Below are 16,108 nucleotides of genomic sequence, written 5' to 3'. Positions count from 1 at the left end.
GGTCTACATGTACCTTTTTTTATTAAATTTAGTTTGTCTTTTTTGACGTTGATATTATAAAAGTACACCTACCCTTCAACAAACAACTGTCACTACCATTTAAATCATAGCATTTCTCACCAGACATTACGAATATGAACAACCCATTACACTGGTAGACCTATTTGGCAAATGACCGCGATTTTTGGCAAATCTCCGCGGAACGGATAATAAATAGAGGTTCATCGTAAATTTTCTGTTTTACAGAATATTTTGCGGTTCTCCGGAGATTTTCCGTGTCTCAGGGAATTATCCGCATGTCTCAGGGAATTATCCGTTTGTCCGATTAAACTGGTGTGTATTGAGTCAGTGATAGAACCAGTGATGCGTGAGCGACGGTTATTAATAGATGGTTGTATAATCCGTTATCTGTGAGCAACGAATCGTCGATTATTAATAGATCGTTGTGATTATATACAATGTTTACAGTCAGATAAAAATAACCGTCTTATTACCCTTTTCAGTCGAGAAATAAAAAGCGGTGGTTTTGATATTAAAGTTACTTGCAATTTAAATATCGAATTTAGTTCAATAAAGAATAATCTATTTAAATGTGACCAATGAACAGGAAAAGTGCACGTGGTAACTTTGCAATACTACAAATATGTTCACCTTACAAAATTCTTCTTTATTGTCATGTTAAGATAAATCAGTTCCTGTAAAAACAGTAAAAACAGAGTCTTAATTACTGCAGATGCCGTAATCCGACATAATGTCATACTGATTTGACACTTGTCTAGTGTGAGTAACACCTGCTGTGATGTTTTTGCAATACAACATGGACAAGCGGAAGGTCGTAAATCAATCTGTCGATCCGAATTTAACTTTACCTGTACAGATATTTATTTATGGAGGATATCATAGATACATTTAATAAATTGTATTGTATTCAATGGAGATAATTTAAATACACAAAATAATTTATTAAGACATATTTGCATGATACATTGAACATGTTTTCTCCAACCAAGAAGGTTTGATATTGAATGCTTTTTTTTTTTTTTTTTTTTTTTTTTATCAAACTTCGATCTGATCAGTCTCGTAGATTATAAACGAGTAATTCGTTTATAGTTACACATTGTTACTCTTCTAACGTCTTTTTCTTTGTGCTATTAAAAAAAAACTCACAATTTTCCACACCAGATCGACATTTATATATATATGAATACTGGAAATCTTTTTTCCGTCCGACACCATGCTCCCCACAAGAGCCCCAAGATATAATCATACCTGTCAATCACTAGCCGCAAGTTGAACATTTTGGTCAGCCTTCCTCGTGCTTTCAATTATGACATCGTTGCGAATTTTTTTTTTTTAAATTGACATGTGAAAAGAATAAAGTGATGGGAAGTTTATTTTACGACCTATCAGAACTTCTTGTGATTCTAATAAGATTTTTCTTAGGCCGCATTTCTTTCTAACAAGAATTTTGTAAACGTTGTGTCGCGTGTGTTACTGTTTTCTAAACGATACACGAGTAGAAACATACATCGTTTGATAAATCTTTAATGACCCTGTTTGAATTTTCAATAATTCATGCACATGTTGTTGGTAATCAGACTTTTTTACAAACGTAAAAACAAATACTTCGTTTAATCAGGTTGAAGTTAGAAACAAATGCAGCGTTTGTACTAACAAACGACAAACTGCAGACGCATTTTTAGCGTTTGCATAGTTTGTCAAAGTTTATGTAAACTTTGCAAACGTATGTGTTTGAAAGAAATGATCAAAACATGTGCGAGCTTAGCCGTTTGCATCGTTTGTGTTAGAAAGAAATGCATCTTTAATGAGTCTGAATCCGTAACCGTCAAAATAGCATGCTTTACAAAAAGATCAGCCAATTCAAACGTTTCTTTACACAAAGATGATTTTAAGTACGTCATACATTACATTAAACATTTATTTAAGTAATTTTTTTTCGTATCTATCAATTTGGTTACAGGGTTTATGCAAGTAAGTTGTACCGTGTGGTGCGTTTTCAGATTCATTTCTCAACAACTTCCTGTGAACCGAAATATTTCGGTGGGGGTATCAACGGCGGCAAGCTTACAGTTTAACTTGCTTAAATTTTATTTAAGTCAGTTTATTGAAATAAAATTGAAAATGGAAATGGAGAATGTGTCAAAGAGATAGCAACCCGACCATAGAAAAACAGCAGCAGAAGGTCACCAACAGGTCTTCAATGTAGCGAGAAACTCCCGCACCCGAAGGCGTCCTTCAGCTGGCCCCTAAACAAATATATACTAGTTCAGTGATAATGAACGCCATACTAATTTCCAAATTGTACACAAGAGACTAAAATTAAAATAATACAAGACTAACAAAGGCCAGAGGCTCCTGACTTGTGACAGGTGGAAAAATTTGGCGGGGTTAAACATGTTTATGAGATCTCAACCCTCCCCCTATACCTCTAGCCAATGTAGAAAAGTAAACGCATAACAATAAGCACATTTAAAATTCAGTTCTAAAGAAGTCCGAGTCTGATGTCAGAAGATTTAACCAGATAAAATAAACAAAATGACATTGTTTTTGCAGAAGATTAATCCAGACATTAACGTACTTTGGCTTCCCATTTGTTCCACTGTGTAGGATAACTTATTTACGCATTACATCATTAATAATTACCAATATTAAAATGCTGGAATGAAAGTTGTATACTTATTATTTTACTAATTTGCGTTTTGGTTCCGTTCAAATTTGCTGTTATAGCATGTATAGATTCCTTGATTTTCATAACTTATCTAGTTTCAGTTGTTAAATACTAGTCAGTCAAGAGCTAAATATTTTGCCTTCCAGCAGAGCTAACAATTAAGCATCAGACGTATACGTGATACATTAATCATATATATATGTAATATCAGTAATGGACTCCTAGACTTTTTCTCCTTTTATAGCCGACTATGCAGTATGGGCTGTGCTCATTGTTGAAGGCCGTACGGTGACCTACATGTATAGTTGTTAATTTCTGTGGCATATGGTCTCTTAACGAGAGTTTTCTCATTGGCAATCACACCACATCTTTTTTTTAAACGGACTCATTTAGCATTTGTTATATTCTCAACGGTTGAGAAAAACTCCATGGATGACAAGTCAACTGGGGTTTTGAGTTGAACATTTTGATTGTGTATGTTTATAAGGGTTTGAATAGGATTTATATAGAAGAAGAGAGAATATATATGGACAAAAAGTGCACAACAAAGGGCCAAAAAAGTAAATAAATAGACACCAAGAAAACAAAGAATATAGAATAATTGGGGAAAATATGAAGACTACAGAAAAATTACTTACAACTATAAGACAATATTCAAGACCCTCTTATGTGTTCAAATACAATCTGTATACATGCACTATAGTATATATCTTGCTATAAAGTTCCGTTCTCAATGTTATTTGCTCGAGCATGACTGTCTGATTCTATTTAATTTTTAAATTGATGTCCAGTGGCAAACATTTCTAGAGTCGTGTCATTCAGGAAGTAAATACAAGAAAAAATGAATCTGTTCATGCGCGGGTTGGTTAAAAATAGAGCTCCCTACATATATCTTGTTTAAAAAAATATTTATTTTACTCAGCTATATATATATATCTTCAAGGCACCATCTTCTTCTGTTACATGGAATTGTGATACTGTGAAATTGACTGATTAGATTTCATTTTAGATTGCCAAAGTTTGAAGTAGTAGAGACCATTTCCGTGACCTGTGTTTGTTGCACTCTGTGGGTAAAATCCAGTAGTTTTTTTTTTAGCCTACTGAGATTTTGATAACTTATTTTCGAATGATGGAACCATATCAAAATAATAAATTGAACACGGGTTTGACAGTCAGTAAACTGTCACACAAGAAATAGATTGAATGTTGCATGTACACTAGTCCAATTTGTAATGTTGTCCTTACGTCCTTCCACATTCTTTTTTTTCAAAATTCGAATATATTATGGGAGTCTGTCAATGAAACTAGAGATACATTTAACGACCTTGACTGGCAACACAACCCTTGCACGGTAGATAAATACATCATACACAGATACACTGGCTGGTTAAAGGGACAATAAACCAGAAGTGTAAATTGCCCCAGGTATTTTAAGTATATTGTGTGTAATGTGTCAACAGCCACGTGTTAGTGAATTCACAGTCGCTTGAATTTTAGTGATATAAGGATGAAAAATGTTGTCCTGCATTTTTTTAGCTGTGATCTCTGTCCTGCCTTTTTATTTTTCACTCTGTTCGGTCCTGCCTTTTTTTTTTAGTTGATCCTGACTTTTTTTTACCTAAATTGTCGTCCTGACTTTTTTTTTTGCAAGTGTCTCATCCTGCCTTTTTTTTTTACTCAAAACTCCTGTCCTGCCTATTTTTTTCAAATTTCCTCCTAGCCCCCCCCCCCCCCCCCATAAAAATCAAATGGTAGCTCCCTTACCGAACACTTGTTTGATTTTACACATAATAGCCAAGTTGAAAATTTTTCGTCACATTTTTCTCAGGAACTACAATACAAGGATTTCTGAAATTTGGTTTAAGGGTTAATATAAGTCAGCTATACGGTGGTAACCAAGGTATGTAGTTTTTAACTGTTTATATGGGAATTGGTGAAAAAGTCATAGTTCAAAGTCATAAATGAGCGAAAATAAGTGTTCCGTGAAAATTGTTTTCGAAAATCTAATTTGTTCATAATTCTTTTATGTAATAAACTTATTTAAATAAATTTGTACCTTCCCTTGTCTGATCACCAGCATGGCTAAAGGTATTACTCCCAAATGTATTGTGAGGTGACCCGTTCAGGTATTCAAGCGATTTCCTGTCGGACTTGCAAGTTCATGCATCGCTTCACTTCTAAGGGTATTGATCAGTGTATACGACCGATAACTTGAAACTTTCCATTTTGAACTATCAGGTGTATAGTATAAATCTCTGTCTTGCGTGTCCGATATACTATTCATTATTAAACGCATAAGCTTGTTTATAAATTACATTTCTGTTGTAAAGAATATTATTTATAAAAATCTAAATAATTCCAAAAAAAAAAGATTTCATAAAATAAAAATCTGTTTTCACATTTTTTCCAAGGGTAAATTTGGGGAAATGTAAGTACTCGTTCTCAAAAGTGAAGGACAGTTTGAAACGTACAAGAAATATTGATTTAACAAAAATATACGCACTTATCGACCATTCTTTTATACGCCTTGATAGAAAGTTACGGAACTATAGATAGTTGCAATTCAAAATTATATACATTTTTACATTGAACATAAGAAAGAAACATACATTTTGTTTATTTGAGTTAAAAGTTTTGTAAATAAACTAGTCCTCGTATGACAACAGTATGTTATCATGGGAAGTCGATGGACGAAGAAGAAGAAGAGAACTTATTTGAATTAAATACAGGTCGATATTTAACTTGCTTTGGGTTCATCGAAGTTATGGACATAGTAAAATCACTGATTTCTATTTCAACAAGATTGTTCTCGAACAAAGGAAGGAGTTGTCATCACAATTGTTGGCTATAATGTATAATGATGTGAACATGGTTCTGAAAGTACATTATGCAAAATTTCCTGTTCCGACATGCATGTTATATATGCCACTGGACAAACACTAATTATCCCCAAGGGATGTGAATATTTTGCTGGAAAACTATTGAGTATCAAAGTTTCAAATTAATTTCGGGATTTATTTTCTTTCTTGGTATTCAATATTCAATAACAGAAAAAGAATAAACTGCTTGTCCGCTAAATAGGGGTATTCTTGTTATAGTTATATTAAAAAATAGGGATATATGACATTAAATTGGTTCTGTCTTTTTTTTTAAACATCGTTAAAAAGATGTGTGTCTAAGGTGAACGACACAAGAACCCTGTAATACTAGTACGAGAGCATGTGAACATTCCTTCTCAATAATATGGTTGTATTGGAAATCTTTTCATACAGATTGACAACTCATGGTCCGATATGCATGTAATATTTGCCACATGACGCCCATAGTTCTTTCTACCATCATCATCTTATTCTTTGATATTGCTGTGAACATCGATGGTTCACACCCAAACAAAATGGGAGTAATGTACCTTCTGATAGCTTCTCCGTGTTATACACTTGTGAAACTTAATATATAGACGAAAGTTCGGTATTGAAATGAATCTGCATCTCACAAACAGGATTTTTAAATAACGATTTTGAGCAATCGTTGTAGGTTCATGAATATTCATATGGTGCTTTTCTTTAGCGCCAATTGGAAAAAACGTATCTTTAAATAAAGTTTACATTATTAAACATATTCCTCAGAAATCAGTTATCATAAAACCATACGAGTCATGATAAACCTTGATAAAACACAGTTCTGTTATCATAAAACATAAAATAGTGCACTATGTAAACTGGAGTAAAATTATGCGAGTTCTAAGCACTGTACATGTACTATAGTAAAGTTGTAAGCCTGTTCTGTCACAAAACTTGTAAGCGATGGTCCATGCAGTTATATTCATGTCTGGAAATGTCCTTGGCTGTTTATCCAAAAGATATAGTCTGGTTTTTTTTTTCTGTTTCCCATCGTTTTTTGAGAAATGCATTTAAGAGTGAATCGTTAACTGGGTAAAGACCAGTGGCAAATATCTCTCTGTTCGTTCTGTCGATTTGGGAAGATATTTTTTAATTCATTTGAAAATATCTATATGTGTTTGCAATGTTCAATGCTTGGGCTTTGAAAAGGCGCTTATAAAGCTAACTAAATATTATTTTGATAAAAGAGGTAATACAACAAATTTAATTTTTCAAACAAATAATTCTGTAAACATCGCGTGTGAGGGTTTACACGGAGTTAAAAGAAAAGACAACAGGGCAAATCTGATGAAAAAAAAATCCCTAAAATTCGTAGTAACAGGAAATTAAACAGTATGTACCTCATGACCTGTATTATGCTGAGGTACAATTTTTTTGGTGAAAAAAATATAGAATGCTGGAAGTGTTTCGATGTGCTATTGGAAAATCCTTTGAAAAAAATGGGTAGGGTTCACCAGGACACGGCTTAGGTAGCACTTCACAGAAAATATAGTTACAATTGAGCCACAGAATGTTGAATAACCTTCCAACCCTGGCCTTCTAATACGTTAGGCCAACTGTTAGTGTCATACATGCAAAACTACAGACCTATCTACGGAGTGCTACCATACTCACATGCTCCCGATACTAGTATGTTGAAGAAGTAATGAAATTAATAGAACCAGAGCCGGATTTAGTGGGGAATGGCGTTGATGGGAGTTTTTAATAGTCTTGATTTGATTGATTGATATACATGGAAGTTTTTAACGACACTGACTCAATGACTGGCTATACAACACATAGAAGTTTTTGACGACATTGACTGCCTAAACAGTCCTTTGAGTTTCTCAGTCGGCTATAAAAGGGGAATGACACGGTGTCCGCCCCCTTTTGTTGAAAAATAAATATTAATTATATAGGGAATCACTTGAGAATGACTGGAGCTGGTCCTCTCATGACATTGTCAGTTAGTCTCCCCTCTCCTTATATATAAAAAAAATCTGGATCTGCCACTGAGAACAAGTTTAATAAATTAAAAAAAAGAATGTGTCACTAGTATACACGGATGCCCAATCCGCACTATCATTTTCTGTTTAACAGACCAGGGACTACCAGGGACTTTCTTTACTTAGTATAGAAAGTCCCTGAGTGGACTGAGGAAATGAGGTAATTCTAATTTGGCATTAAATTTAGAAAGATCATATCATTGTGAACATGTGTACAAAGTTTAAAATTGATTGGATATCAACTTCATCAAACACTACCTCGACCAAAAACTTCAACCTGAAGCGGGACAGACGGACGAACGAACAAACCAACAGACAGACCAGAAACAATGCTGAGAATGGAACATCCAAAGTATATATTTTTAATCTTTATTGCAAAATTACACCCATAAGGGTCAAGCAATTTAAACAAACATTGTAATATAAGGTAATCTTATACACTCCCACTCCTGAAACACAAACAAAATTAAAAGTCATCTGATTGCAATCTTAATACTGATGAAGTCGCTTTATCATTGATTTATAAGATACAAGTTGTGACCTTCGAAATTATTTTATATTATTTTATTTGTATATTTTCCTATAGACTTTTAAGGTACCTCCGTTGTCCTTAAAAAAAATCCCTTCCATAATATCCAAAACTTCATCGTTGATTTGGAAAAAAAAATAATTTTAGATTATCGATTATCAATTGAAATGAACCTACTAGAGCCTCAACTTTCAAGCGCACAATCATTACACATCACTTTAACCCTGAGTTGACATTCCACAATCGGTCAGTAACATCACCTGTGTTTATAGTTACAGGGTATTTCCCGCCGTTGGACAATCCCGTGCAGTCGACACAATTGATTTTTAACATTCTCTATTATGAGCGAGGTCAAGTTTTAGATCAAGTTAATTACATATATTTTTAACGTTAATTATTTAATTATTAAAAAAAAAAGTATCATCATTTCTTTTCTTTTCTTTTTTTTTTGCTAGTATAGTAAATAAATCTCAATCCCGGGATGTAGATACACTTAACATTAGACCTGGAAATGCCTTCTTATAAATGGAGAAACTGTCTTTCACATTAAAATTTAAAAGAATATTATCGCTCAGGCATATTTTAAATTTTGTAATAAGATGATTGATTGTTGGTTGTTTAACTTCCAGTGGCAAATATTCCATAAATGTCAGGACGAACTTAGTTTTAAGATCGAACTCTCAAAATATAATTGAAAAACAGTAATGATGACAGAAGAACTTTCGGTGTTGTTCGGTGTGAGCCAAGGCTCCGTGTTGAAGGCCGTACTTTAACCTATAATGGTTTACTTTTTTAAATTGTTATTTGGATGGAGAGTTGTCTCATTGGCACTCACACCACATCTGCCTTTATCTATTTGATACGTGTGAAATAACCATCCAATCTTTTAAAATATAACTTATTTATATTTAAAAAAGTAACAGATTAGTTTACAAGACGTGCATTGACGTACTTTCATATCTTTAAAATGGAACTTCTTTGTCTAAAAGACAACCCACGAGTTGTCGAAATCCAGTTGCATGCATACTATATACATATGCATATTATGCATCGACGATCGCTGTATTACGTAACATACTGCTATACCGCCAATTAACCCCTGATATCAACTAAGGTTAGAACTTCCTCCAAGCCGTTCATTTTATTTTTGTTCCAATAAACGGTTCTTGAATCAATTATAATTTCTGAAGTATTTACGATGAAAGCATTATTCTCAAATCGTCTTACACAATGATAAAATTGTATTTATACCACAATTGAAAAGTAATTTAATAAAACAAATGACAGATGAACTGATTAATTATAAAGATGAATGTATGTCCATATGCTCATATATATACACATTCGGACTAAAATTCGCAACTTGTTATTATCTCATCGTAGCATATTGTTAATTTTGCTAATATATGCCTTCAACCCCAAGAGGTATAAATGTGCATTTCATTCTGAACGATTAATGGATCAGCAGGTGATCAAGACCGTTTTAAAAATTCCCATTTGCCAATGAAGGTTAAATGATCTGCGGCCTCAGAAATACACATGTATTTTTCCACCATAAAAGTAAACCTTTCACCCCCAGAAATATATAATCTGTTTCTCTCTAAATTTACAGAAACATTATGTGATAAATTTTTGAAAATTCCTTATATCTCAATCGATTAATGATACTAGTAGTTCTGTAAACTTCTACATATATCACAATCTGTACCTCAATACAACCGTCCCTCACACTTAACGGATTATACAACGATCAATTAATGATTGAACGTCGCTCACGCATAACGGATTATACAACCGACCTTTTAATAACCGTCGCTTACGCATCACTGGTTCTATCAATGACTCAATACACACCCGTTTTATCGGACAAACGGATAATTCCCTGAGACACGGAAAATCTCCGGAGAACCGCAAAATATTCTGTAAAACGGAAAATTTACGATGAACCTCTATTAATTATCCGTTCCGCGCAGATTGTCCAAAAAACACCGATTTTTTTACAAAAATCACGGTGATTTTCCAAATAGGTCTGCCAGTGTTAACATATTATAAGCAGACTTGGGGTAATTGTAATTGTAATCGTTAATAAGCTGTAATTGATTACAATTTTTCAAGTAATCATAGTAATCATTAATCAGCCAAAATTCTGATTACATGTAATTTAGTCAATTACTTTCAAAATACCCTGTAATCCTGATTATAAATTATAAGAGAGGTGTACATACCTTTTTTATTAACTTTAGTCAGCTTGATCTTTTCTGATGTTGATATGATTTGGCCACTGAAATCTTCCTCCGGTTTGTCCTCCTCAAACTCTATAAATGGACTAGAAGTATCAGACTTTTTGGAATCTCTTGAAAGGATTGATTTGTTCTCTGAAAAAATATGGATTAAACATAGATAAAATTGATTTGGATTGATTTTTTTAAGCACCGCATTTAGGCTATTTTGTTGCAGTCCGTTTTTATTGGTGGAGGAAGCTGGAGTGCCTAGATAAAATTGAAAATGGAAATGAGGAATGGTTAAAGAGACAACTGCTCGACCAAAGAGCAGACAACAGCCAAAGGTCAACAAGGGGTCTTCAATGCAGCTAGATAGGATTGTATTTTATTGTCAAGCAGTCGACATCAATAATATTTAGTTTTTAAATTTATGTCCCAAGAACACGGATGCTTATCATTTTCTATGTTCAGTGGACTGTGAAAATTGGATAAAACCTTTAATTTGGCATTAAAATTAGAAAGATGATATCATCGGAAACATGTTCACTAAGTTTCAAGTTGATTGGACTTCAACTTCATTAAAAACTACCTCGACCAACATCTTTAACCTGAAGAGGGACAGACAGACGGAAAGACAGACGTACAGACCAAATTAAAGAACCTTTGTGAGCACACTCACATACCCCACGTCTTCAAATTGTCACTGGAGAAACAAAATCTCAATTCTGTTTGGTGGTTTGAGAAGAGTTGCGATGACAAACTGTTGCAGTAGTACATAAATTCCAAGCGAGAGGAGTCAACAGTATAGTGAGGCAAATAAGTTCAAAGGGGCGTAACTCCTAGAAAAAAAATTGAATCGCAATTTCCCGTCGATATGCACAACTACATAGTATGTCCTTATTATCTGAAAAGGTTTCGTGAAATTCTGTTGTGTGGTTTGAGAGGAGTTGCGATGACAAACTGTTGCAGTAGTACATTAAAGTAAATAAGTTCAAAGGGGCGCAACTCCTAGGAAAAAAATTGAATCGCAATTTCTCGTCGATATGCACAACAACATAGTATGTCCTTATTATCTGAAAAGGTTTTGTGAAATTCTGTTGTGTGGTTTGAGAGGAGTTGCGATGACAAACTGTTGCAGTAGTTCATTAAAGTAAATAAGTTCAAAGGGGCGTAACTCCTAGAAAAAAAATTGAATCGCAATTTCCCGTCGATATGCACAACAACATAGTATGTCCTTATTATCTGAAAAGGTTTCGTGAAATTCTGTTATGTGGTTTGAGAGGAGTTGCGATGACTAGAAACAGGACTGACAGACGGACTGACGGACGGGTCAAAAACATTAATATCAGAACGTTCAGTATAATAAATGAAATAACACATAGCTATGAGAGTGATATTTGAGATTGTTACTCCTCAAAAAAGCATTGTCAATCAGCAGTGAAATTAAATGAAACAGTATACAATTCAATGTCACAAAAAATAAATGAATCTTGAATGTCAATATTTGTTCATCAAAATTGTCAAGTTTCTATTCAAAAAATAAAGTTCAAAATTATATTGAATCTTGAAAAATAACGGAAAAAAATATACAACAGAGACTATCAAATATTTCAAGTAATTTGTCTACTGTATCATAAGCCTATCAACACTTAGGTTGAGTGTTGGATCCCTTAATCTTAATTGAACTCACAACAAAGGTTGGTGGTTTGTACAATGAACAATAAAATCTTCCCACTAAAATATAGCCAATAGTGTTTAACCATTAAACACCAAAAATCAATCAACCAAATATATGCCATCAGTATATTTAAGGTGATACCCAACACTTTCCCTAAAATTAATTTGGCTCGTTTAATTTTTATAAAATTTTGACAAAGTATTTACTTTGACTCTTTAACAAAAATATAAAAATTTCAAAAAATTTGAACCAACCATTTTATCAGAAAAATTACACTGGTTATATAGCAGTTTGACAAACACCAATTTTGATCACTGAGAAGCTTAATATTCCCTTTACAACACAGCGTAATTAAAACGTTTAGCTGACTTTACAGAGTTATCTCCCTGTAGTGTTAGGTACCACCTTAATTATTTACACGGTAAAAATAATTTAAAATAGTCAAATCAATCATCATACCATCATTTAAAGTATGTCCATCTCCTTCATACAAATTCTGCAAGCTGCCATTAGTCTGTAAGGAGTCTTTACCTTCATCGTCATGGTAATCTTCAAATTCAATCAACCTTAAATAAAAGACATTGTTGGACAGCTGAACTATGTTCAGTACCGGACATCGTATAAATTGATCGGTCTATTCACAATTTTTTTTTACTTTTCAGCGGTTTGTTTCTAATTGATTTAGTCCAAAAGATTAAAATTATTAGAAATTAGTTTATCAACATGATTTGATGAAAAATTTAAAAAGGTTTTAAATGAAAAACCGTCAGAACTACATCGTATGAACTAGAACACGTGTGCGCATGTGCACAGGTGGGAAATTTAATTATGCATCCTACATTTTTTCAAAAATGCTAAAATTAACATTGATACCTGTATCTAACGTTCATTTCAAGTATTTTGTTGAAGAAATAACGTGGAAAGAGCTTCTTCACTCAGTCGTGCTTTGTAAACATACACGGATTTTACGTATCTGTTTATGGTCCATGTTTTACCATTGTCAAGTCAACATCCGGTTAGAACAATGTGAAAACGAAACTAAAGTTTTTGCACAAATAAAAAGTCTAAGGCAGATATGAGCATGCTGATGTGCACACTTTGAATGATGCACTGCCAATTTAACAGTTACATCCGAACATCAAATTCATATCATATCAAAGTAAAGTTAAAAAGACCAAATACAAAATTGCAGGAAATGTTTACTGAATGAGGGGGTAAACTTTCTCTTATTATTCAAATATTGTAATTATTATTCACTTTTCAGGTGTTTGGTACAACAAATTGTTAGTTTTTAAGTGCCTGCGCCAATGTGACCCAAGAATTTTTTAATTCCAATGTCATTAGTACTGTTTTTGCTGTCTAAATCGACGTAATTTTCTCTGGGTCACGTAGGCACACCCTATTAAATTTAAAGAACCAATGACCAAAAATCTTAATTTTTCTTTTGGCGTTTTTGGTGCCCTTTCACCCCCCTCACCTCAGCTGTTTTCTGAAATTAATGGTTTTGAAGTTCAGCCAAACAAACTTCAAACCTAAAGGAATATTTTAACAGGATAAGTAGCTTTTCAAAAACAGAATTTGAAAAATGAGAAAATAGGTGGGCCTTATTGTATCTTGTCCTTTCCCTACATAAAAATCATAAAAAGCCTTTTTAGTTTTTCGAGAAAATATGTGGCCAAAATCAATGCTGAATGAGCCTTGTTACTTTAGCTTAAATGAATTATAATTTTCCACAAGTATTTACTTTTTCTCACTATTTTTGGGTGATTTTCTGGCCTACCTCAAAGTCATTAAAAATACTGTAAATTCCGAAACTATTGCCAGGTTTTTAATTGTACCAATGATGTGACTGGGTGAATATTGCCAAAATAAGAAACTGCAATCTGATATCTCATACATATATCTGTATGAAGATTGTCCACTTTTCAAAATTTACAATAATAAATGCACTCATAATTTCTGAATTTTTACAGTAATTTTTTGAACACACTGGCCTATCTCCATTCATTCAAAATACTGTGGATTCATTTATTTTCATGGGTACCAATTTCGTGGTTTGAGGACAACTTGTATATTTGTGGATATTTAATTTCATGGTTTTGGAAAAGTCTGGATACATTTCTTAAGAATCTTTGTGATTTGTTGAACATTTGAATTAGTGGTTCTCTTGTACCCACGAAATCCACGAAAAATTGGTATCCGACGAATAATAATGAATCCACAGTGAGGTTTACCTGTCGTCACTAATATTTTCTGAAATATTTCCATTATTTTGTAACAAATTTTGATCATCATTTTCATCAATGTGCCCTTCTAATCTACTGGACAATTCTTGATCAAATTCTTCTCTTTGTTTTTGACATTTTTCTTTGATGTAATCGTAACTGAAAGTGACAACACAAACATAACATTTATACACACAGATAAACTAGCACGTGCAGAATAAACAATCATAGCATGCAAAAATAGGGGAACTATTTGGGTAAACAACATTTATACACTTGTTCTAATTTAAGGTGGTACCTAACACAACAGGGAGATAACTCTGTAAAATTAGCAGAAGGTTTTAATGACGTTGTGTTGTTAAGGAAATATTAAGCTTCTCAATGATCAAAAAAGGGGTTTGTCAAACTGCTATATAACCAGTGTAATTTTTCTGATTAAACGGATGGTTCAAATTTTTTGAAATTCTTATATTCTTATCAAAGGGTCAAAGTAAATACTTTGTCAAAATTTAAAGAAAATTAAACGAGCCAAATTAATTTTCGTTAAAGTGTTAGGTACCACCTTAAGCATCCAAAACTATAAGATTCATATATATACACTTGGTATAATCAAATCATGCAAAAATACATAATTCATCAAGCAAAAAAACATGCATAAACTAAATTTAATTAAGCACGCAAAACTACATAATTCAGTAAGCCAAAAAACCCTTGTATACACTTGGTTAAATTAAGCATGCAAAAATACAACATTAATCTTGGAAAATAAAATGTATACACTCTGTCTTATTAAAGCATGCAAAAGTACATGATTTATCATGCAAACCTAAGGATTCATATTTAAACATGCATGTACACTAGGTCTAATTAAAGCATTCAAAAACTATAAAACTCATCATGCAAACTTAAAGATTCAATTTATACACTAGGTCTAATTAAAGCATTTAAAAGTACAAGACTCATCATGCAAACTTTAGAATTCAAATCTATACACTAGGTCTAATCAAAGCATGCAAGCAAAAACATTTGTATGCACTTGGTTTAAACATAAACTTTGGCAAGTATTTTTGCAGGAAAAGTATGGATTTCTTATGCCACAAATTCAAACATTGCAGATACATGTCCCTATAAAAAACAACCTATGTAAAAAAATTGTTAAAATGCAACCTTCATTGTGCACATACTTTAGGCATGCGAAAAGAAGTTAGACATAAAACCCAAACATTATTCTATACATTTTTCTCCAACTTTTACACATAAACATAATTCATGAGGGAATATGTTTTCATTTTTAATTAAAAAAAAAAAATACAAAACTTCTAAAGGCTTGGCATGCAGACTTTTGCAAAAACCATGAAAAATCAAAAATCCATAAAAATAAATAAATCAGAAACAGATTCATAGACATGAATGAATTTTCCAAAATGAATTGTGAGATTAAAATGTTATAAAATTTGATAGATAATTATCTCCCCTTGGTACTGTATAATATGGTTACAAGAGCGCAATTATTCGTAATGCATTTTCCATAGGGTACCACTAGTGTTCCGTATTTTTTTTCTCGAAGACTACACAAACTAGGGAAAAACGGGTGGCAGTTCCTGTTAGTACAAATGCCAGTGTTGCATTACAACCAAAAAAAAATATAGGGTCATGCGGCTCAAATTGACTTAAAATGCAGTTGAAAAAAATCGTCTACTTTTTTCGCTTAATGAAAAAGGCATCTTTTTAATGGCTCCGACGTGCAGATATTGAAGATATTTTCTATACTTCGTAAAATGTGAATATGATTTTCGGCAATTTTTAAACCTAATTGGATAAGCTTTCGATTACATGTAATTCCAATCCTGTATCAACCAATCAGAAGCCGTATAGGATTC

At 32.9% G+C, this 16,108-nt stretch overlaps 1 protein-coding gene across 5 annotated transcripts in view; it reads right to left on the bottom strand.

Annotated features, from left to right (window-relative positions):
* The window catches only part of LOC139503321 (islet cell autoantigen 1-like), a 52,341-nt gene that overhangs the window by 17,198 nt on the left and 19,035 nt on the right, over positions 1-16,108 (bottom strand). For 3 of the 5 annotated variants that reach the window (XM_071293090.1, XM_071293091.1, XM_071293089.1), the window contains 2 exons: positions 12,463-12,569; positions 10,329-10,478 (listed from right to left, as the gene is read on the bottom strand). In XM_071293090.1, the coding sequence (XP_071149191.1) occupies positions 10,329-10,478; positions 12,463-12,569 (257 nt within the window). Of the gene's footprint in view, positions 1-10,328; positions 10,479-12,462; positions 12,570-14,237; positions 14,388-16,108 lie in introns of all 5 variants that reach the window. The other 2 variants (XM_071293087.1, XM_071293088.1) reach the window with 1 other exon arrangement.

This window comes from Mytilus edulis, chromosome 14, assembly GCF_963676685.1.
Source record: "Mytilus edulis chromosome 14, xbMytEdul2.2, whole genome shotgun sequence".
NCBI lineage: Eukaryota > Metazoa > Mollusca > Bivalvia > Mytilida > Mytilidae > Mytilus > Mytilus edulis.
This window is presented reverse-complemented; position numbering and strand designations above follow the sequence as displayed.